Genomic DNA, 24,057 nt, shown 5'->3' on the forward strand with positions numbered 1-24,057 from the left:
GATATAAAATAACATTTGTTCTTTTCTTTCTGTGAAACATTATTTGTTCTTTTCTTCGCATACCAATTTTTAAAATCGTTTGAATAACATATACAATTATACTGTACAATTGTACGATAAATAATTTTTAACCATATTTCCAGAAATATATTTTCAGATGTGTAGGTGATAATGCCATCTGCAGGAACAAATTGCTTGAGTTGTCTTTATTATTCTATGTTCGCACAATGGTGTACGAAGTTCCTTCTAAAATACTGTTGTTCATTGGTCGTATGTATGAATTTCATAGTGTTCGCAGGTTACAATAAATCAGACAATTTTTCAATTAAAGTTGAATTAAGATTGGAATTGTAGTGTAGTGTGCAAGGACCATTAATCGTAAGATACAGAATCGAGAACTATTTAATGGATCCGACTATCGGTTGGTATCAACCGGAGCAGTTCGGCCCTGCTAAGGATTTGTGGTTACACATTTGGGAAGCTGAGAAAGGCCTGGATATTTTAACGTTGAAAAACGACTCGTCTTCGAATGTAATGGGAATGAAGCTTCAACAAGACTTTATGTCCTTGGATTCTCTTAATTCTCGTACAGGGGACCGCATGCAACATAATACTTGCAGTAACTATTATAATCCATCTCGTAGGAAAGGTGATAATCGTGCTAGCACCTACGGCATGAACTACAATTACGATGCCTTAGTTGGCGAATACGGCGGTTGTCCATGGCGGGTACCTAATAAACATTATTCGAAGGGTGTTATTGGGTAAGTTTTGTTATCAAGTTTTCATTTATATATATGTAGTTCGTCTTATTAAAGTTAAACTATTTGCCTTTTTGTAGTTTGTCCATATGGGTATGATTAAGGTTATGTGCATGCACGCTCGTTTACAAATAGGGTATAGCAAGGTCCCTTTATAATTAGATATGTTACAAATGCAAATCTACCTTTTTTTTTTTAAATAATGAATACAACTTATTTAATTGAATAACATTTTTCAATTATTCCATGTTTTTAAAAATGCAAAATTTTGCCAATGCATTTTTAGTTTTTACTAAATCTATAATGATTCTGTAAACACACGTGGACGTTTATATAATACGATTATTTATGTTTATAGTCACAACAATCAAATTTTTTCCAAATTAGAAAATATTAGAGATAAATTTAGATAAGTAATAAAGTAGTATTAAAAATTTTGTCTGTTGAATTTTTTAATTTCTCTATTTAATATACAGTAAAACATGTTTGTCTATAAAAAGGAGTATTCTATTTTTCGTAATAATATTTTTTTTATAAATACATAATGCCTATTATTTATTAAGCAAATAACATATAAACTATTATTTTATATATTACTTCAAGTATTAAATGTAATTTTTTAAATATTTATCTTTTAATTTTTTGTATTATTATATCTTACTTCATTTTATATTCTGTTATTTATACATTTCTGTACAAAATTTGAAATTTTATTAAGAATATTCTTAAAATATAGAAAGATATGTAGACAAACTTATTTATTTTAATACTTTGTATTAAATACTATATTGTACGAAATACTAAGTATTAAAAATTTTCCAGTTAAATTCAAAATATATTTGTATAATTATTAAATATAAGAATATATAAATGTACTATTTATTTATTCTAAAATATGAAAAAATAAGTTTATTATCTGTTACATATTTTGATGATTTTCGAATTAAAAAATTTGTATTATACATTAAACATATCTTTTCATATTGTACTATATAAAATCTGCACTTGTAAATGAAAATTTACATAATTAACAGAAAAGCTGTAATAAAAGTACGTATATTTCTTTATATTTCTTAATTTTTAATACTAAATAAAAAATAAATAATTACTATAATATTCCTTTTTATCTCTTAAAATTAATCTCTTACAATAAAAAATTTATCAAAATACATGTTGCAACATTTTTGAATGTTAATATAAATAAAAAATTATCAGTAACATATTATATTTTTATATTTAGATTACATGAAGAAATTGAAGATTTTTTTGCTTATATGTGTCCCTCTAATGAAGAACATAGTTTACGAATGCGTGTTGTCAAAAGGATAGAACAAGTAATATATGATCTCTGGCAAGATTCTAAGGTTGAAGTATTTGGCAGCTTTCGCACTGGTTTATATTTACCTACAAGGTACGTATCATTGTACATATTTTAAATGGAATGTATTTAGTAATGTATTCACATGTAAAATATATAGATATCTTTTAAATAAATTAGTATATATATATGTATATGTTTTATATACATATATATAAATTCATAATTATGTCAAATAATACTAAATAACATAAATTTATCTTTAATAAGTTTTGTACATTGATTAATACTTTCTATATATTATTGATGACATTATGTGTAATACAAACATATATATTATTAATTATCATACTAAAATTCTTTAAATGGATAAGATTTATACTTATTTTTAGTGATATAGATTTAGTAGTAATAGGAATGTGGACAAATCTTCCATTACGTACTTTGGAACGTGCTTTATTGGATCAAAATATAGCTGAACCATCTTCTATTAAAGTTTTGGATAAAGCTAGTGTCCCAATTGTAAAGTTGACTGATAAAGAAACTGAGATTAAAGTAGATATCAGTTTTAATATGAATAATGGCGTTAAATCTGCAGAATTGATAAATTCTTTTAAGAAGAGGTTTCCAGTACTGGAAAAATTAGTAATGGTATTAAAACAATTCTTGTTACAAAGAGACCTGAATGAAGTGTTTACTGGTGGAATTTCCTCGTATAGTTTAATACTTATGACTATCAGTTTTTTACAGGTAAAATGTTAATATTTTTGTTTCAAGTAACGTAAAAATAAAAATTAATTGCTGCACAAATTTTTTAATCATATGCAAAATAAATAATGTAATAATACTAAAAAGTTATACTTTATAAGATTAATATATTAGTATTTTGGGTTATAGAAACGAATTTATGTTGTTTTAAATAGACAATTAATCTTTTCTTACTATATGGATGAAATTTTATTTCAGTTACATCCCAGACAAAATGCTTATTGCTCAAGTGCTAATCTTGGGGTGCTGTTAATAGAATTTTTGGAATTATATGGTAGGAAATTTAATTATGTTAAAACAGGAATTCGTGTAAAAGATGGTGGTACTTACATATCGAAAGAAGAGGTAAAGTATATCTATATGATAGTTCCTTATATAAAAGTTGTACATCTGATAAAATGGTATATAAAACAAGTATTATATTTATTTTTAAAGAATGATATCTTTTATACAAAGTATTGAATTCTTTTATTTATTACATACATGTATGTATTTGTTCAGTACATTAAAAGTGAATTTCATATCTCATATCTCATATTAATTTTAGGTTCAAAGAGATATGATAGATGGCCATCGACCTTCTTTATTATGCATAGAAGATCCACTTACACCAGGGAATGATATTGGTCGTAGTAGTTATGGTGCTCTGTATGTAAAAGACGCATTTGATTGGGCTTATTATGTCCTCTCACAAGCAGTTAGTCCTTTAAATATCTTAGTTAATGATGCAAATAAAATAAGGTAAGATTATTTACAATATTTATGTCTTTTTTTATATTTTATAATTCAATCAATTATTTTCTAAAAATATATTTTATGCAGTATACTAGGAAGAATAATTCGCGTGACAGATGAAGTAATAGAATATCGCAAGTGGATTAAAGAAACATTCCCACTACCTTTGAGTGAGGTAGATTCATTATCAAGTTCTACTGCATCTGATGCTTCAACACTATCTGCACCAGCTAGTGATACGGTACAAAATTCTAACTTGTTAAGATAGAACAAAGTAATTGTTATAAATTAATCATACTTTCAATTTCCTTTAATACATCTTCAATTTCATCAGGATTCCGAGTGTAGTCGTGGAAATTCTCCTAATGCTAGTGGAAAAGGAGAAGATAGAAATAAAGGAAGACATGTATATAATAATCAACATACTCATCATCATTCACAATGGAAAAAGCCATTTAAAGGAACTGCTCATGGTATGTAATCATATTAAATTCTTAAATATTTATATATTTCATAATCTACAGTTATCATAACATTTTTGTGTGTTTTTAATTATTTGTTTGAATGAACTTTATAGGATTGAAACTTATGTACTTCAAAAGTATGTATTTGTTACAGGTAATCACCATCATAGTTCCAGAGGAAACTATCATCATCGTGGAATAAATAATAATATAAGCGGACAAAGTAAAGCAAAACACTCTCTTCACAGTAATGGAAATAATAATAATAGCCATAGTCCAAGTTCAAGATCACAAACCGTTAAACGAAAAAAACAGTGCATTACACCTCGTGGTACTGGAGATTGTGTACGGTGATGAAACGTGTAAAATAATGTTGGACTTTGTTTCACACTTAAGTAGAGAGCTCAATATCATAATTGTGTGGTGAAAAGACATTGATTAACTTTCATCACGCAACTAAATTATCCTTTCCACTTTAGAGGGGCTCTGTGTCTAGAATTATAGAGTTGATATACTCTATATTACATTTTTCTTATATGGACAAGCAAGTGGCCCTGGTATAGTTAAGTTCTTCATTTCACCAGAACAATTTTTTATTCTGTACGAAAATTTACATACCAAAGACGTACAGAATTGTAATATAGATTGGTCTAGTTTTACTTTTATTTTGCATTACTGCACATATTACAAACAACATTAAAAAAGACGTGTAATATTTTATTAATTATTGTTTACAAAGTTACAACCTTATTGCAATCTTTGAATAGCAATTGTGTCCATAATCACGGTAAACTGATTGTAATACATTTATATAATACGAACGATATATACAAAGATTATTTACAGTGCAGTTTTCTTAAAGATTTCATGGAGTTGTAAAACAAACTTTAATAATGATGATAAAGACTTAGTTTTCTATACGGAACTATATTCTTATAACAAAGGGATAACAGAAAAATTGGTGATATTGGAACTTACCTATTGTAAATATTGTAATATATATTATCGAACATAGAAAAATAAGTCTAAGAGTTACCTACTACATTTTTTTTATTTTGTACGTATCTAAAATAGTGTTTGTTATAATAATTTTATCATTTAAGATCATGGATTAGTCCATGTACATGTGAGAATTACGTATTTTTTTGCTATGATATGTAAGTCCATTAATTGTGAAAATGTTTTGGTATATCTTTCGGATTTTAATAAAGTTATAAGTTCGTGTGTCGATGATCAACAAATTTTGAATAAAAAATATTTTTGAAAATATTAACTTATTAAAGAAAAAAATGATACACTTTAGATTTTTACACTGTGTTCTTTAAAGTCGTAATTGTGCATAATGCTTTACTTTTTATACAGAATTACTGATTTCATAACACTAGTTTGTAATTTTTAGTCTCTCCTGAACAATAATACATTATTTTTATATTATGAGAATAATAGTAAGCATATACATTATGGTCGAATATTACAAATTCAATGCACGAATCAGACATTGCATTTAAACATATTTTGTGTTACTCTTTAAAATCTGAGCAACGTTTCAAAAATTTTGTATGTGACAATATATGCAGAAGGCCTTTGTATTATTGAAAACTATTATTGAAATGTACTTGTGAAAATCATCTTATATCTAATTTATTATTGAAAATTACATTCCGTTCTTCAATACAAATATTTGTTCCTTAAATTGAAAAAAGATAACTGCGTAAAAATAGCAATTTACTAATTAAGAATCTTTATCCAGATTGCATTTTGTGTTAATGCAAGTTGTAATGTGATTCAAACAGTGTCTCCCATTAAATTCGAGTGCAGAGATCAATAACTCTATTATTCACTTTCCTCCAAACTTCTACTTCTTGCGCAGTATTCTATAATATTATTTATCAAAACATTGTTCATGGATAACATTGTAAGCTGTGATTCAATTTTATAATTAGAATGTCAATTAACCGTAACAACATACATATGTGTGTGTATACATGTATGTATGGTGTATGTAAACCACAATGTGACCAGCAAAAAATGTGGATTTTACATTCTTAAAGCTATGTAATTATTATTACTATTGTTATTGTTACTACCGCTGATTAATCTGCAAGGATGATTATAAATTTTTCAATTAGAATCAAATTTTCGTAAGAATTTATTATTAATAATTTGTGATTTATGTTTATCTATTTTCAAAAATTATTTAAAAATGTAAAACGACAAATTTAATAAACAGTAATAACAGGTTTTCTTGTATTATTATTATTATCTTTCTAATTTTAAATAATGTAGTCATAGATCTATTTCTAAAATTGCATAGTACAAAATAATAACAAGTAAATTATAAGCAAACTAACACATGTTTAGAATTCAGTTTGAGAGCTAAAATGATTCCTACTTTTAACACATAAAAATAAGATAGTGAGATGTAATAATAATAAGATAAAATAAAGCCTTCAAACATAAAGAAACAAATTAATTCTTAATTTATTTCTTTTTTGAACTATGCAACTCGTACTATAATTATATTATTCTTTATTATGTTTCTTATTTTTATACAAGAAGAATGTATAGAATGTTTTAGTTGAAAAGTTTAAAGGTACGCGTCTACTTCAGAATAAAACTATCATGAGTTGTTCTCGAGAGTATTTCTCATTAACAAATCAAATAGTCCACTTTCGAGAAATATTCACGAAAACAATTCGCGATAGTTTTACTCTCAAATTGACGCGTACCTTTAAATTGATATACATAAAATGTCATTAAAAAGATTTATATCTAATTATAGTATTTTTTATTACATTATTTATTTTTTTAAACTAAAGTACATATTTTACAGTAGATATTTTTTCATATAATTCAATATTAACCACTTATCTCAAGTAATTGTAATAAATTTTAACTAAAAAGATCGAAATAATAAATAAATAATAACAATGTTAAACCGTAATGTGTTTATGCAATATAAAATATGTACAACTGCTGCTCACTTAAGCATCCGTAGTCCGAGATATTAGAACATTCATTTGGGTGGCTAGAAAGAATTCGAGTGAGAATGAGAAAAAGGAACAAGGAATATGAATGAGATATTGATACCCAATGATAATTTAACATTGATGACTGCTTTGTAAACCTAATAAAATTAATTCAAGGAATTAATAGAAATAGTGATAGAAGTTAAAGTAGACCAAAATCCTGATGCGCATAAGAACAGTATTTACAATTTATGCAGGAGACAACCAAAGATTGCATAAAAAGGTTTTCTTATTTTGAGAGAAATATTTAATTTATTAATGTTTTTTCTTACTAACCTTATACAGAACATTTATATTAAACAATTGTTAGTGTATAATACACTATATTTTTTACTATGCTTTTAAACATAAGCAAATTAAATTTATTTTTTCGCACTAATTCCACTAATAGGATTGACTTCAAGTATTTTCATACGTTCCAGTTGTGCAAGTCTGTTTTCCAAATTAAATGATTCTGGTAATGGTGGGTATGCTGTAAGATTATATATTATATAGTATTAAACAAATGCTATATTTAAATTTTTAGTATATTTAAAAGAATATGTTTTACTATAATTGATCTACCTGCTGTATTGAGGTTTAAATAAAGAGAAATATATATACTAAGAAATATATATACTGTTTTATTTTACTAATATATCTTATAAATAAATAAAGATAAATGTAACATATTTTATAAATATTATCCTTTTTTAAACTTACCAAAAGTTTTAAGAAACATGACTACCCAAAGACTAAAAGCCACACCAATGAGTGCCATTCCAATATGTCCTTTCCATTCTCCTGTTGAGGCTTGAAATTCACTAAATGTTTGACGGAAACTGGCTCGATATAATATCTTTTTTTCTTCTATTGATAATTTCTTCCAATCACCTTTTTCTTTTTCTCGCAATGCCTGTATAAAGATTCATATTTTAATTTGGTTAATTCACATTTTTTATGTTTGATATTCATACTTGATGTGCATTTTAAACTAATAAATACTATAATATAAAAACTATAATAATATAGTTAAAACAATATAATTGAGATATTAGTGTATAAGAAATTAATTGATTATAGAATGATATTTAAAGGTAAAATATTATAAATTATGTTTAAAAGACTCTAAGTATAATAATTACTTTACCATTATGTCTGGAGTATTTGGTTTGAAACGAATTGCAGGCAATGGAAAATCGCATCGATCTAAGTAAGCTGCTTCTCCATTCCACCCATGACCTACTATATCCCTATTACCAATTTTGTCAGGAATTGCAGGTACTCCTGATAATCCACGAATGGAATTTGCACACTTTGGAGTATTTTGTCGCAAGCATGATAGTAATACCTTATTTGCCATTGTATGCTAAATCACACAAAAATATTAAATATAAAATGACACATACAAAATGAAATATTTCTTACTGTAGAATGTTTTCGTAAATTTAACAAAAATAATTGGTCAATGTTAATGTAATTAATAAATGTTATTTGCTATTTATTAAAAATTATAATGTTCTTAAAACACAGCATAACACCTATATAGCTTATGAAATTATATGTAGGAACTTCATTTGGCAATTAAACATAAATCTCATTACGTATGTATGTAATACAAAATTTCAATTATAATCATGATCTTACATCCACATATACACAAGAAATGTTTTAGCAAAACATTAAAATAATATTTAATATCAATATCAAAGTCAATAAATTTGATCAAATATAAAATTATGAATTATCATTATTAAATCAGTAATTAAAAGTTATATAATTTCTAATATTAAATTTATGTGAAAATACTTAATTTTAAGATAATGTTACATATTGATCGCCATTTTCATTTGTTATCTAACACATTAAATTTTATAAAAAATTCTAATAGACGAAACGATATACGTTTAGATCTAGTACAGTTAGTAGTTTATTACATTAAGAGTATACCTTTGGTTATCACTAATATCAACAATTAACAATTTATTTATTACGTAAAATTTTACCTTTTTTGCCCACCCTAACTCCAGGAGAACCGAAATGGCAACCAATGTAGTTAAGTCACAATTCGATGCATTCACACACACACAAGAACGGTCAATATCTTCATGCTACCCACTTACACACTGCATTGCTATGAAGATATATCGAATTTTAAAGTATCGATACACAATAATCGAGTTTTAAATAGCAATTATTACAAATTAAGAAGTATTTAGTTCTCAATAAAATCGTTTTGTGGCAGTAATTTTAGAAAAATTGAAAAAAAATTTAATTCTAATACACAATTTATCCCTTTGTATAATTCATATATTTTATATTATTTACATATGTATATTGTATATACATATAACTGTAATAGTTTATATTACAATCGTAATTATAAACAAATGTTAATCTGTTTATGAATTGAATTATTTTTTATTAATATTGTTCTCAAAGAAACAAAATAGAAATCAAATATACGATATTTTATTATATTATATACATCGAAATATATATATAAAGTTATTAGTTTCCAAATTGAATGATTATAAAACTCGTAAATAGGAAAATATTAATAAAATTGATAAAATAAAAATAAAAAATTTCCCAAAAGTAAAGAAAATACTTATTGAGTTGACAAAATATTCAAGACCTTGTTGAGCATTATTCATAGCATAGCATACTGAAAATTTAACATTGTTATAAATTCTGAATAGTTACGAAATGTAAGCGTGATTATTTTTTATTATAAAAACATTTTCTTCTGTATGAAAAATATTTTACTAAAATGTTCATTACAGTAATCATTGCAGTACTTTTATTAGATATAAATTTCAGTAAATTATATTATATGCACATACATTGAGAGATACAATTTTTTAAAATAAATCTACCTTATCGACTAAGTAGATTTATGTATGAAAGGACATATGAAGTAGTCTCTATTTCTGGCTATAGGATCGTACAATTCGTGTGATTATAAACCCGCGGTTGCTTACGGCATGGCGTTCGTCAAGTCGTGTGTCATCGTGCGTTGCAGATGAAAAGTGGAGTACATTTGTAACGCTTTTATTTTACATGTTGTATACTAATGAAAAACTTTTTATACAAATTTTAACGACAGGTGAGGATTTCAGAAAATGATAACACCAGTGCCTCGAAAAGTAAAATGATATTCGTGGACGAACAATGTTAAAGATACAGTGAGGTTTTGATATGGCGGCAAATTTTACTTTGATGATTTGTTGTAAACTTCTGTGGTACTCTTTAGTTAATTCATCAGTTATTCAAGTGCGAACATTTTATAATTTTTATACTAAATTCCAACCAAGATGGGTTTATTTACAGCATTACATCAAAAAATTGAAATGCTGTAGATTTGTGCATTTTGAAGCACAGTGGCGACATATCATGGCGGCGAAATTTTCTTAGCTGCAGTTGTGTATCTCGACTATTTTCATACTTAATACGTACGCTAAGGAATTTCTTTGTAAAGTAACACATTTAGTAAATGAATATATTGTATATGAAATTCTTTTTATAAAATCTCTGTTCACATTTTTATTTTGTGGATTCAAGTGATGTAATTACATTGTATTAGCCAGGCATAACATGTAGTTAATCTTTCCTGTGGATATCCTTTATATTGACATCATGACATAGATGTGAAATTGTAATACAATAGATCCATATTGATATAAAGTATTAATGTATATTTGTTTGTGCACATGTTTATTTTGCATGATTTCTAAGATTGTTCAAGATGAACAAGCGCCGTAGAACATCTTCAGTTGCAAGTCGAGGCACAGAAGATGATGGTGACGATATACCACCTGAACCGACAAAGAGACGGAAAAAAATAGATCCTGTAAGTTGTTATATATTATTTGAGATCATTGTTAGTAAAATTTTCAATATTTCACCAAAAATTAATATTTATTTTATTAAATATTTAGAGTGACCTGTGCCAACAGTTATATGATGTTCTACGTAATCAAAAGAAAGAAGATGGAACATTATTATGTGATGCATTTATACGTGTGCCTAAACGTAGACAAGAACCAGGTTATTATGAAGTTGTAACAAATCCTATAGACCTACTAAAGGTTCAGCAGAAACTAAAAACAGATGAATACAGGGACATGGATGATTTAGCAGCTGATATTCAACTCATGGTTAATAATGCAAAAGCTTTTTATATGGTAATATATATTGACTCACAGATGTATATATTTTAAAACAATATGTTATATGGTCTTCAGTTAATATTTAAGTTATTAATATTATTTCATTAAAATAGCGTACATCTCCTGAATATAAAGATGCCACTGAACTCTGGGAATTATGTATAAATACAAAAAATCGCATTATGGAAGAATATGAAGATCCAGAACCTAAAGGAAAACTTATCCTAAAAGTAGGACGACTGGTAAGCAAAAATGTAATTATATACAAGTAATTAATCTATAAATACTTAATGTAATGTTAATTATACAGGCTCGGAAAGCTACAACGAAACAAGAAGATGCAGAAGATACATCTGAAAGTTCTACAAATCCTGATGAAGAGACAATGCAACAGTTTGAAGATTTATTTGCAGCAGTTATGACAGCAACAGATCCAGCTGATAATAACAGACCATTGCATACAATGTTTCAACTAAAACCATCTAAAAAAGTTTGATAAATTCTTATTGATAAAATATTATAAATATATCACTGATTTATAAACACATTTATTATACGACAAATTTTGTTTTCAGTTATATCCAGAATATTATGATGTAATTGAAACACCAGTAGATTTAAAAACAGTTGCAAGAAAAATTCAAGAAGGAGCCTATAGTAGCATTACAGACATGGAAAAAGATTTAATGTTAATGTGTCGTAATGCTTGCCAATTTAATGAACCTGGTTCTCAAATTTACAAAGATGCAAAGCTTTTGAAAAAAATTATTACTGCAGCTGCAAGAAAGCAAGATATTGGCTTAAGCAGTACTGTTCCAAAAATTGCAACAACAGCACCATCAACAAGAAGTAAAAGAGGAAGTCGTACTATGGCACAGTCTTTAATAGCTCAAACTGCAACATTACCAGATGAAGATGAAGAAAGTGATGATGAAGAAGATGAACCTGCAGAAACTGAAGAAGCTGATAATCCACAGTGGCAATTATTTCAAACTATCAGAACAGCACCTAACAATCAAGGTATATTATGAAATTTCTTTAAAATATTATGATATTGGAGTTAAAAAATATTTTACAGAAATAGTATTGAATAATCCTTTTTTTCTGTATAAGGAGTTAGAATGAGCGAATATTTTTGGAAACTGCCATCAAAGAGGTTATACCCCGATTATTACAAAACGATTAAAAATCCTATTTCTTTACTACAAATTCGTACTAAAATAAAGGTAATTAATAAAACTACAAATCGTTTTATATTGTATAAGTTATTCTTATTTAATTCATCATTTTTGTAGAAAGGTGAATATGGTACTGTGAGTGAAGTAGCTGGTGACATGAATATTATGTTTGAAAATGCAAAAAAATATAATATTCATACGTCTAGATTATATAAGGTATTAAACAATAATTTAAAAATTTCACATTTTTAATACATATTATTTATTTATACCTATATGTTTCACATGCAGTGTGCTGTAAAACTACAGAAAATTATGCAAGAAAAAGTACATGAACTGTTAGAATTTGATCAGGTAAGTGAAATTTATTTTATTCAAGTAAAGATATGTTTTGTTTAAATTTTATGTTTTAGTCATTTGTATGATAATGGGATTTTTTTTTTTTTTATTTAATGTAATAACATATTAACAATATAGTAAATGAATAATTTGTAATAAAATATTTTTATATGTATGAGTTACTAGTATAAATTTTGAGTTAAAAGATTTTTTGTATTAAGTATTTAATCTAAACTTCTTACGTATTTCTTTTTGTTCTTGTTAACACTATTTATAGGATTCAGACTCAGATAGTGAATTTGAAAATAGCTCTCATCAACCTAAACTTATTAAACGTGCTTCAAATCTGTTAACACGTGGAAAATATAAAGACAATATACCACTGAAGAAAAGATTGTATGCACTAGTTAAATGTGTTATAGAATACGTTGTAAGTAATTCCAATTTTGATTGCTGAAACTGAAGCTTAACAATACAGAATTTATTATATTATAGTGTGAAGATGGTCGGCAACCGATGTTAATGTTTATGGAAAAACCCTCTAAAAAATTATATCCAGATTATTATCAAGTGATAGCAGAACCAATTGATATGTTAGCCATTGAAGCTAATATTAAGGCAGAAAAATATCAAAGTGAAAACGAATTAATACAAGATTTTAAGGTATATTTTTTACATTATTACATTTGACGAATATATTTCACATTAATTTTTATTGTTTCGTTTTAGTTAATGTTTAACAATTGTCGCCAATACAATGAAGAAGGTTCTTTAATATATGAAGATGCAAATACCCTTGAGAGAGTTCTAATGGATAAAGTAAAAGAATTAGGTCCTTTGCCAGAGACACCCAAACCTACAAAATCAAGTGCATCTACCCCTACTAGAAATGTTGGGTATGTAGTATTATAAGTACATAACATAATTACAAAAGCATTTAGGTTTATTTTTAAGAATATTGTAATTAATACAATTTATAAGTGTATTATATGTTTTTTATATAATATATTAAATATATCTTTTTATAACACATAGGAGACCTAAGAAGGTTGTACCACTACACTTACAAAAATTGAAAACTATGTATGACACTATAAAAGATTATCACGACGCAAAAGGGAGACAGTTATCTTTAATTTTTATGAAATTACCAAATAAAAATGAATACCCTGATTATTATGAAGTTATTAAACAACCAATGAACATGGAAAAAATAGCGTCTGCTCTAAAGAATAATGGATACGAGAATTTGGATGAACTCGTATCAGATTTCATATTAATGTTTGATAATGCTTGCAAGTATAATGAACCTGATTCGCAAATATACAAGGTTTGTATATTGATATACATGTACATCTTTTAAGTACTTGCTTAAAATAAAGCTTTCATTAACTTATTAATTTAATTTTTGAAGCAAAAAGCGCTCTGTCTATTAAAAAACTAGATATTCTGTATAAACATTACTAAAATGTTCCTAATGTTTTAATTTCTATCTAAGAAAAAAAGTTTTTTAAAGAGGTAGTTAATATTCAGTAATTGCCAATAACTTTTATGACTTTTTTATAAGAAAATACAAACATAAAAAAATATTCTATTTTAACTTTTTTCTAATTTCATTTAAAATAATTCATATGATCATAATGGGTGTATAGGAAATACGAATAATGTGAATTCCAAAAGTCCAATTGAAATTTCGCGCTAAAACATGGAAAGCTCGATCTGTTTACGGTTATAGTTTTTGAGGTTACGTGAAGTTAGTTTCTTTCGTAGCTTTGCCATTTCATACGGTTCCTTATAAGGATTTTACAGAATAATAAATGACTTTTATCTATGAATAGTTACAGTAATAAAACTGGTGCAAATATGCAATTTTATCAAAATAATCATAAATTAAACACATGGAAAAGTGAATATCTGTGAAAGTTATAAGTTTGCAACCTTTTTATATATATACTATATTGTTGCTCAGAATGTTTGAACAAGGAAATATTAATAATGAAAATAATGTTTTTGTACAAAAGGCATTAAAAGTTCGACCTTGTTTTATTCGTTTAATGAGAGATAAGGAAGTAGATCAACGTTTATCAAAAAAATGCAAGAAGAGTGAAACAGAAGTAAACAACATTCTTTTTAGAATATTATTCATTTAATCTTCTTTTTACAAATTTTGTTTATCAACATATTAGTTCCAACATTTATTGCTATTAGTATGTTTTAAATATAATTACAATCTACTTAAAAATCATGTTATAGGATGCTTTAATTTTACAAAGATTAGTTCTTCAAACAAAATTACAATTAAGTGAAGATGAAGAAAGTGTGCCAGATGTATCAGCTGCAGTTCAAGAAATATTAGCAACAATCTTCACTGCTCTTTATAATCATCAAGATGAAGAAGGAAGGTGTTATTCGGACTCCATGGCAGAACTTCCAGAACACGACATAGTTGATGGGAAAAAGTATGTTACTTTTAATTTAAATACACGTTACCTTTATAATTTTATTTTATGCTATTAATGTAATATGAATAATTCAATTTGTTAAATATTAGGATACGAGGATTATCATTAGATTTGATTAAAAGAAGATTAGATCGTGGAGTATATAAACGATTAGATCGTTTTCAAGAAGATGTATTTACATGTTTAGAAAGAGCTAGAAGATTATCACGTACAGATTCACAACCTTTTGAGGATAGTGTAGAACTACAAGCATTTTTTTTACGTACTCGTGATGAAGTAACTCGTGGAGGGGATTTATTACATTCACCAGCACTTAACTATACACTTCTTGATCTTTCTGCACAAGTTGCAGAATTAAAACGTGTTAAGCAACAACAAGAACTATCATTACCTAATGAGGATGAAAGCTGTGATGGCAATGAGACAAAAGTATGTGATATTGTATAAAATTTAATTCCTTAATGGAAAGAAATATTTAATGTATTTATTTTATTTGTTTAGGATTCTGAAACGAATACTAATACAGAGGGAAGTAATAGTGATAATGGTGGGTCTATGAGTTTTAATCAAGAAGTATATAGAGCTGGGGACTTTGCATATATAGAACCTACAGAACGAGGCATGGAATATAGTGTGGTTCTCATAGAACGTCTATGGACAAATACAGAAGGTCAACAAATGTTATATGGCAATTTATTTTATAGACCAAGTGAAACTTATCATGTGGCATCTAGAAAATTCCTTGACAAGGAGTTATTTAAAAGTGACGCTCATGTAGCTGTACCTTTGGCAAAAGTAGCTGGAAGGTGTTGCGTACTAAGTGTTAAGGATTACTTTAGAATGCAACCTGATGGTTTCTTAGAAAAAGATGTTTATGTATGTGAATCGCGATATTCTACAAAAGCAAGAGCTTTTAAAAAAATTAAAGTCTGGAATTTTGATCCAGATCATTTAAAGTTAATTCCAAGAGAGAAATCATTAGAACCAAAGCGAGTAATATCAGTATATAAGGAAAGATTAGAGAAACACAAAGAAGAAATTGCTGAGTTAGAGGAAGGAGAAAAATTGACAGAGAAAGAAAGACCTGTAAGTGACATTGATATATTACAACTAGAAAATATATATTATGTATCATATTTTACATATTATATATCTATATTTTTAGAATGTGATATTATATAATCCAGATGATGCAGAAAATACATATTATGAACAATATAATACATGTGCAGGGTCTGTAAAAACTGGAGATTTTGTTTATGTAGCAACAGATGGAGGTAGACAACAAATTGCACAAATTGATGCTATATGGTCGACAAAAGAGTATGTAACATATTTTATAAGTTGCTGATGATTTGAATGTTTATTCCAAGTAATTAATTTTTTCAGTGGAAAGTGTTATTTTAAAGGCCCATGGTTGTTAATGCCTGCAGAAGTACCACATGCTCCTACTAAATTATTTTACAAACAAGAACTATTCTTATCTACAGTTGATGGTACTCACCCTATTGTGGCCATTGTTGGAAAATGTGCCGTCCTTGACTATGGAGAATACATTTGTAGTGAGTATATAAGAATGTAATTAATAAAATATTATTTTGTATAAAAATTATTTTTATACAAATTTACATATTTATATAGGTCGACCGACAGAAATTCCAGAAGATGATGTATATATTTGTGAATCGTTATACGATGAAAGTAAAAGCCTCATGAAAAAATTAGGACAAGAAGGTCTAAAAAAATTTAATCATAATTCAGCAGTAACTGAAGACGAAATTTACTTCTTCCGAAGACCTATTAATCCAGCTAAGGTTCGTATGAAATTTAAGTATTTAGATAACATTCTATGCAAAACTTTGATAACGATATGTTATTTGATATGCTTGTTATTTGATATGCAACTAACTGAATATCATTGCTTTGCATGTGATGTGTGTGTTATAGATTCCGGGCGATGTGGCTCAGACGCAAAATCAAGTCAAGTCTGTTACTCCTAGTTCAGCTCAATTTGAAATGGTAATTTCTATTTATAAGTTTTCACCTTTTGGTTAATAATACAAAGAGATGCATGTTTTTTTAATAATCACACGCAAGCTCCTAACTATTCATATTAAAAATTGTGCAACTTCAACATTGTTATAAAATTTGTTGTATATGCAAATATCACTTGCGTGTGATACAGGTTTTGCATCAATTTGTATTTAAGCATGTTCCTCATTTTATGCCGGCATATTCATTTTTCTTTCTTTCATATTTGTTATGTATATATTTTGTGTTTTGTTTACATAAAATATTTTTTGAGATATCAGTATGTAGGACTAGATATTATTTTTAATAGATTTCAATTCAGAGCACCTGTTGGGTTTATCTCTAATACATGTATGTATATACATATATGATATACGTAGAATACCACCAAAAAGTCTCGCTTCCATGTCACTCTAACCCAAGTAATATAAAAACAAAGCATTATGCTTTAAATGGAATGCATAAGTACTAATATTTAAATAGCTACAAGATTTAGAACATTTATTCAGCAGTTCACTTGAAATATTGAAAGGATATATAAAGTCGTATAGTAATATAGTATTAAATTGTAGTATTTAATCAGATGAAATCTATTACCTTCAATAAGAAGTAGGAAGGATTAGTCATATTTATATAAATGTCGTGATATCTATGGTCAAGGAAAATTTTAATGAATATACGAAATTGTTACATCACTCTAAAATATTTTAAAAAATATTCATATTACATTCGGTAACGGATAATGAACGTAACATAACATAAATGGTATAGGAAGCATCACCATTGTTACCGAAGCTGGAACCCGATGTACTAGGCATGGGAGTAGGATTAGGAGTGGGAGTAGGAGTAGGAGTTGGGGAGGACAGCATGGATGCTGGTGGTCCACCGTCCATTGGATCTGCAGAAGCTCAACCGGTGCTCTCCAATACTCAGACACCTGTGTCGACTAAAAAGGTAGGCCTTATCGTGACATTATTTGCTTATAACTTGTTCATAAATTGCATTTTATTTATTTCATTTTATTTTTGTTTAGAAAAATATGCCAGCATATACATTTTTTGTTTTTGCACCGTTTAAACTTTGTCATCTAACATTAGAACGACAATTAGATGTTTTACCTCTAAAGGTATAATATCAATATCCGTTTTCATAAGGCAGTGGTATTATAATTTGTGTTTTCTTCTGTTTAGAAAACGGCGGGTAAGAAATTAGTTACGGGCTATATTTTATATTCGAGTAAAATGCGAACGCAGATTACACAAAACAATCCTGATTCATCCTTTGGGGAGATTAGCAGAATTGTTGGCAACGAGGTATTTATTTATTTTTTACTGTTGATTTTCCTTTTACTATAAGAATTTACTGAAGGAAAGGAAAGTATGTAGATTCAATTTTTTAAACACAATATTAAAAAAAGATTTAATGAACTTCTTTTGTAAAATATTGTAAAAAAAGTATGTTATTCTGCATACTTCATCTTTCTTTCAAATATGACACAAGTACGGTATATCTAGTGAAATATAAATTATTATTGTTGTGATAAATATTACCCTTTGAATAAAAATTATATACAATTTGTAAATTAATCTGAATATTAAAATATATATTTCATAATTTTTATTTATAATTTATTTATCATACATTTTTTAGCATAGCATTTGTTATTATACTAATATGTTCTCTAAATTGTATTGTATGAATTATATAAATTATTTATATGCATATGGAAAGTAGCTCTGTGATTGAAATTAATTTCTTACCATTTCATGACTATTTTATATTTGTTTATGAAGAAGGTCTAAAAAGTTAATTTTTAAGGAAATGTCAGATTATTTAAAACAAAAGTGTACTACATAAATATTTTTTTACATTTCAGTGGAGGAAATTGTCAGCAGGAGAAAAACAAGCTTGGGAAGAAAGAGCAATTAAAATGAATGAAGATGGTGGGCAACTTAAAGGAAATAATGTTTCAGTAGGCACTAATGCTTTACAAGATGTAGTTTATGAATGTTGCTGGGATAACTGTGACTGGCAATTTGAAGATATGACCGATTGTATCGACCATTGTATTGCGGAACAAAATGGACATGTTCAATCGTCTTTTATTAATGCTGCAAGCGGTAAGTGCTATCTATGTTATTTTATATACAGAGTGCACAAAACTGTTGGAGAAAAACTTTAAGGGCATATAACATTTATCAAAACATCTTAATAAATATGAGCCTAGAAACCGTTCTGAAGTTATGGGATGTTTAGTGTACAAAAGTACAGTATATAGTAAACGAATTACTTCATTAAATAAGTTAATACAATGAATCGCAAAATGTTGCCAAGAGATACGGGAAACGCCGGGGATCAACGTGTGTGTGTGTTCCTACATATAAGAAAGCGTGCTGAAGTGTATATTGAAATGAACGATTATATTAAACATCTCGTAACTCCGAAATTTTTGGACTCACGTTTATTAAGACATTTTTGCTTGTTTTGATGAATACCATATGTACAATTTTTTTGTACACTTTGTATATATATATATAATATGTACCATCACGGACGAATAAAATCTTCGATTTTCTAAATATATATTCTAATAGATGTCGAATTTCAATGTCAATGGCGTGGTTGTGGCCGTACGAAAAAATCTGTACCTCCATTTCCAAGTGTACAAAGACTTGCAAGGCACGTTAAGGAAGTACATATCCTTAAGTCAAATGGACGTATAATACCTCCTTCGGAAAGAAGCAAGTATGATGTCAAAATACTATATAATGAAACAATATTTTCATATTTATATTACAATCCGTTTACTTTCATTTACATTATTTTAATTATAGAAACTATATGGCATCAAAAGGTCCAACGATATTGCCACCAATGGAAACAGGTATATTATTTATTTCTAACAAATTCAAGGTAATATTTATTACAAGTATTTTCTAATTTTTTTACGTATCTTTTTTATTATAGAAACATCAGCAGCTGCTACGCAAACAAGCAACATTTCTGGTGCTAAACAACCAGAACCCATGTTTGTTGCTGTTCCTCCAAGACCAAGTCGCGTGTTACATTCAGATGCGTACTTACGGTAAGTAAATTGAGTATTTTTACTACAATTTAATTTATACTTGATTATTTTACTGCAAATATATTGCAATTACAGATATATTGAAGCACTGAATGTAGAAAATCGGTACATATCAAATTGGGACAAACAAATGAATGCTAATCCTGATAATACACAAATCCCTGATGTAACGAAATTGCCTGCAGAATGGTTAGGCAATGGTGTAGGCAACCATGGAAATGTGGTAAATGCCTTATGGACACTCAGGAACATGATGATGCGAGATGTGTTAGCCATCAATAAAACTTTATAGTTTATAACATGTTAAGATTTATAATCTTTAATATTCGATGCTACCTTAAAACTACAATTTTCAGGTCCGTCGATGCTAGATGAAAGACTGAAGATTTATTATTTGGACAAGCATATTTATATTTTTAGATTCGTTTCTTCCCATTTTACGACATTCACTAATTAGTACTTCAAATTTAACTTAATTATAATACGCGTTTTCAGTGCTTTTCAATTTGTAATTAGGACTAACTAAGAAATTGTCTTTCTTATTATAAGGTCTTCAATGACAAATAATAGATCTGCAATGTATTTATCGCAAATAATTCAGCTTAGCAAAAAAATAATTTTTTCATTGAATGGAAACCATGCTATATGAGCATTATTTTCGATACTTCGTCTATGGATCTGTTAGGAGTAGAACGAAAATATTACGCTGTAAGAGCCACCACTTTGTAAATATCTCGCTATTTTTAATTTTAACGTTTCATAAAAAAATTTTGTATTTTGTGTATCGCGTATCATGAAAGTGTGATTTGACAATTAACTGTATTCATACTGTAAAATGAAACTATGCTGTAAATATAAAATAATGCATTTTAGAAAACAATCTGACATAGAGAATGCTATAATTGTATCTATGAACATTAATTTTATGTCAATCATACATTTTTAATGTAATATTTTCACCTACTTTTTTAAAAGAACTTTGATATAAAAAATATTTAATAATCGTTATTTCTGAATTTTTTATAATATTGATTTAATAATTTCAATAAGTACCTTGTATATAATTAAAGATAAAAGTAATTTTTTATGCCAAAAAAATTACATAACTTCCTTATTGTACAATCAAAGTATATTACATGGAAGTAATGCAAATTGTTTATTTGAGAATCGGTTTATAATGTAAAAAATAAAAACGTACAACTGTGGTCTGCAATTGCATTAAAAAAAATTATCAACTTTATAAAAAAGATATCATTACATCATGTTAACTTATTGAATTTAAAAAATTTGAATTTTTGTTACTGTATCATCTATGAATAAAACTGGTTGTTCTTATTAAAAAATGAAATTAGTTATTTTTAAATATATGTTATATATTAAACGAAAATAGTATTTTATTTTTACTAAAATATAAAAAATATATATGAACAATATTTTAATTAAAATGTTAGAATGTTTTAAATAAAATAGCGACCTAAAATATTTGTCCTTATAGTATCATATTTTACTTATACAATATTTCTATTATATTATATTGCTTACTATTATATTTTCAACTATTATTTTCTATCATTAAACATATTTATGAACATATTTTGGATGATCATATTAACTAGGACTTTATTTAAAAGAAATATATTTTACTTATCTCCTTATACAGTTTCAATAATTACATTTGAAACAAATGTTTTAAATTTTATATTTATTTTTGTTTATTATGTCGTTCAATTAAGATGTTCTGTCTGCCAACATATTGGTGTAGTTTTTTTTACAGATATGTACATAAAAGAGTAGAAGAAACTTGCAATATTATTTAATAAACAAACAAGATTTACAAGTAGTACAATAAATTTTATAAATTTAAACGAATCAAGTGTTACTTCATCATATTTTATATATTTATATCTTGAAATGAGAATTTTGAATTAAAAGTCGCTCACCCGCCCACCATTTTGCCAATCCCCCCACTTCGTTGGATCTTTTTCGCTATTTGTTATTAGTTCTCCATTATTTGGATCAGTTTCCACTAGTACTAAGTCCACAAAACGTTCTTTTGGAGGTACCCCTATTATTATATCTTTTTATAATGATTGTATCTCAAATTTATGGTAATCAAATATCATATTAATTTTAACTGTTATTTCATGTAACATATTACGAATTATACTTACTAGGTATAGGTTGCAATTTTAATTTTTTATGAAATTGTTTCATTCTTAGTGATTCTTTTTTCTCACCTTTTGCCTCTGGTTCTTTAACTCGCAATAAGCTACCTATGTATGCATATGGCAAAGAAGTATCTAGTATTAAATTATCAAAATTATTGCTTTACAAATGATGGCTTATATCTATGTTGGATACCTGTTGAAAATTCTTTCGATTTAGTATATATTAATGATTTTGTAGAAATTTTATTTATGGAATCGACTATACTAGTATTAATATGTTTCAAAAAGAGCTTTAACTTCAAAATATCCATATTTGTAATATCTCGTAATATCCTTATTCTTTTGTTATACTTCTGACAACACATTTCTTACAAATATGTATGTATAATCTATGTACATATATACAATTTTATATAAGTTGTCAGATGTTTATATTTACCTTTTATCATTGTAATTTGATATTTAATTGTTTACCGATTAGTTAAAAATGTTTGTAAAAGTATGGTATGATAGAATAAAGCATGATTCTCTAAAAATGAAGGTTACATTTTTTAAATGTAAATATAATATTTATTATTTTATACTTTATACATATACACAATAAGATTTTTATTCTAATTTAAATTGCTAAATTATACCTGTTTTTAATTCTACATCTTGTATAAACTATATTTTTTATGTACATACAATGAACTAAAAAATATTTAGAAATCTGTTACTCGACCTTTCCTTTCCCAATCACCATATCGTGTTGGTTCTGGTCCACGTGGACCTCCTACTTCACCTGTTTCTGGATTAGTATCATTTGGAAATGGTTTCAACGGTTCTTTTTCTTGATAAGGATGTTTGCCTTCTTCCAGCTCTTCCAATTTTTCTGTTGCATGTTTCACAATTTTATTTTACTAACACTATTTTTATGAACTTATAATAAATTTCTTAGAATAAATAAATACCTATAGGTGTACGTTCTCTTAATTTTTTTCTAAATTCACGCATTCTTGGACTCTCAGACATTTCATCTTCCTTTGAAAAGAGAATTTGAAATTCTAGAAGCAAAATTGTCACATTATTCTTTATATTGTATTTAATACTGCAGATATTATATTTAATTTTTAAAATACTTACGTATATGTAGAAATTTAGTTGCAAATTTTGTAATTTCATGATTTACTTTTAGTAATTTACTAAAAGCTATGACATTTGTAAACATAACCTTATTCATTATAGTCTTTATATCTTTCTATGATTAAAACGAGATTATGTATATCATACCATACTGAAATTACATAAGAATATATAAGAAATTATTGTTAATGATTTTATTATGGCACAATTGTTATCACACATAATACTTTACATTATATATATATTTACAGCATTAAAAAAGTATACAGAAGATATCAGTTATAATAGGTGGTGAAACAATAAACTGATACATTTAATTTTATATAAACATAGAAGTGAGCACAATAAAAATGACTATTTAATATCTCAGTGAAACATCAAAGCTTATATGACAGCCGAATTTAATTGTTAAGGAATTAACTATTAAAATCTCATATGATCTC

The 24,057-nt window shown here is 26.8% G+C and overlaps 5 protein-coding genes across 11 annotated transcripts; 2 read left to right on the forward strand and 3 right to left on the reverse strand.

Moving 5' to 3' along the window:
• The first annotated feature begins 223 nt into the window (after nucleotides 1-223).
• On the forward strand, nucleotides 224-5,874 carry LOC139990930 (terminal nucleotidyltransferase 4B). Its single transcript, XM_072010593.1, has 8 exons — nucleotides 224-764; nucleotides 2,002-2,172; nucleotides 2,472-2,829; nucleotides 3,046-3,192; nucleotides 3,395-3,588; nucleotides 3,670-3,823; nucleotides 3,917-4,055; nucleotides 4,201-5,874. The coding sequence occupies exons 1-8, from the start codon at nucleotides 406-408 to the stop codon at nucleotides 4,398-4,400; spliced, it is 1,722 nt and encodes a 573-aa protein (XP_071866694.1). The 5' UTR covers nucleotides 224-405; the 3' UTR covers nucleotides 4,401-5,874.
• A 1,425-nt stretch (nucleotides 5,875-7,299) lies between these two features.
• LOC139990939 (cytochrome c oxidase subunit 4 isoform 1, mitochondrial) lies at nucleotides 7,300-9,176 on the reverse strand. Its single transcript, XM_072010599.1, has 4 exons — nucleotides 9,061-9,176; nucleotides 8,205-8,423; nucleotides 7,778-7,970; nucleotides 7,300-7,547 (listed from the first exon to the last, which is right to left on the reverse strand). The coding sequence occupies exons 2-4, from the start codon at nucleotides 8,415-8,417 to the stop codon at nucleotides 7,438-7,440; spliced, it is 516 nt and encodes a 171-aa protein (XP_071866700.1). The 5' UTR covers nucleotides 8,418-8,423; nucleotides 9,061-9,176; the 3' UTR covers nucleotides 7,300-7,437.
• Nucleotides 9,177-10,007: 831 nt separating this feature from the next.
• Nucleotides 10,008-21,228, forward strand: Polybromo (protein polybromo). Of its 7 annotated transcripts, none has more exons than XM_072022460.1 (27): nucleotides 10,008-10,163; nucleotides 10,793-10,907; nucleotides 10,996-11,241; nucleotides 11,340-11,468; nucleotides 11,537-11,716; nucleotides 11,802-12,246; nucleotides 12,340-12,452; nucleotides 12,522-12,620; nucleotides 12,696-12,758; nucleotides 13,021-13,173; nucleotides 13,239-13,406; nucleotides 13,473-13,639; nucleotides 13,779-14,073; nucleotides 14,997-15,202; nucleotides 15,295-15,634; nucleotides 15,707-16,291; nucleotides 16,371-16,528; nucleotides 16,595-16,767; nucleotides 16,847-17,019; nucleotides 17,153-17,224; nucleotides 18,008-18,190; nucleotides 18,427-18,549; nucleotides 19,113-19,356; nucleotides 19,831-19,981; nucleotides 20,071-20,120; nucleotides 20,204-20,321; nucleotides 20,397-21,228. In XM_072022460.1, exons 2-27 carry the CDS (start codon nucleotides 10,803-10,805, stop codon nucleotides 20,611-20,613), a joined length of 4,956 nt encoding a protein of 1,651 aa, XP_071878561.1. In that variant the 5' UTR covers nucleotides 10,008-10,163; nucleotides 10,793-10,802; the 3' UTR covers nucleotides 20,614-21,228. The 7 variants fall into 7 exon arrangements, with proteins under 7 accessions (XP_071878561.1, XP_071878604.1, XP_071878612.1 ...); XM_072022511.1 differs by having other exon boundaries at nucleotides 10,028-10,907; nucleotides 15,707-15,875; nucleotides 16,152-16,291; XM_072022469.1 differs by having other exon boundaries at nucleotides 10,028-10,712.
• Nucleotides 21,229-22,117: 889 nt separating this feature from the next.
• On the reverse strand, nucleotides 22,118-22,850 carry LOC139985553 (uncharacterized). The gene is made up of 3 exons (XM_072000076.1): nucleotides 22,683-22,850; nucleotides 22,493-22,594; nucleotides 22,118-22,386 (listed from the first exon to the last, which is right to left on the reverse strand). The coding sequence occupies exons 1-3, from the start codon at nucleotides 22,798-22,800 to the stop codon at nucleotides 22,247-22,249; spliced, it is 360 nt and encodes a 119-aa protein (XP_071856177.1). The 5' UTR covers nucleotides 22,801-22,850; the 3' UTR covers nucleotides 22,118-22,246.
• A 186-nt stretch (nucleotides 22,851-23,036) lies between these two features.
• Nucleotides 23,037-23,850, reverse strand: LOC139985550 (succinate dehydrogenase assembly factor 4, mitochondrial). Its single transcript, XM_072000061.1, has 3 exons — nucleotides 23,615-23,850; nucleotides 23,443-23,535; nucleotides 23,037-23,363 (listed from the first exon to the last, which is right to left on the reverse strand). Exons 1-3 carry the CDS (start codon nucleotides 23,709-23,711, stop codon nucleotides 23,194-23,196), a joined length of 360 nt encoding a protein of 119 aa, XP_071856162.1. The 5' UTR covers nucleotides 23,712-23,850; the 3' UTR covers nucleotides 23,037-23,193.
• Nucleotides 23,851-24,057: the final 207 nt, after the last annotated feature.

This window comes from Bombus fervidus, chromosome 1, assembly GCF_041682495.2.
Source record: "Bombus fervidus isolate BK054 chromosome 1, iyBomFerv1, whole genome shotgun sequence".
NCBI classification, from domain to species: Eukaryota; Metazoa; Arthropoda; class Insecta; order Hymenoptera; family Apidae; genus Bombus; species Bombus fervidus.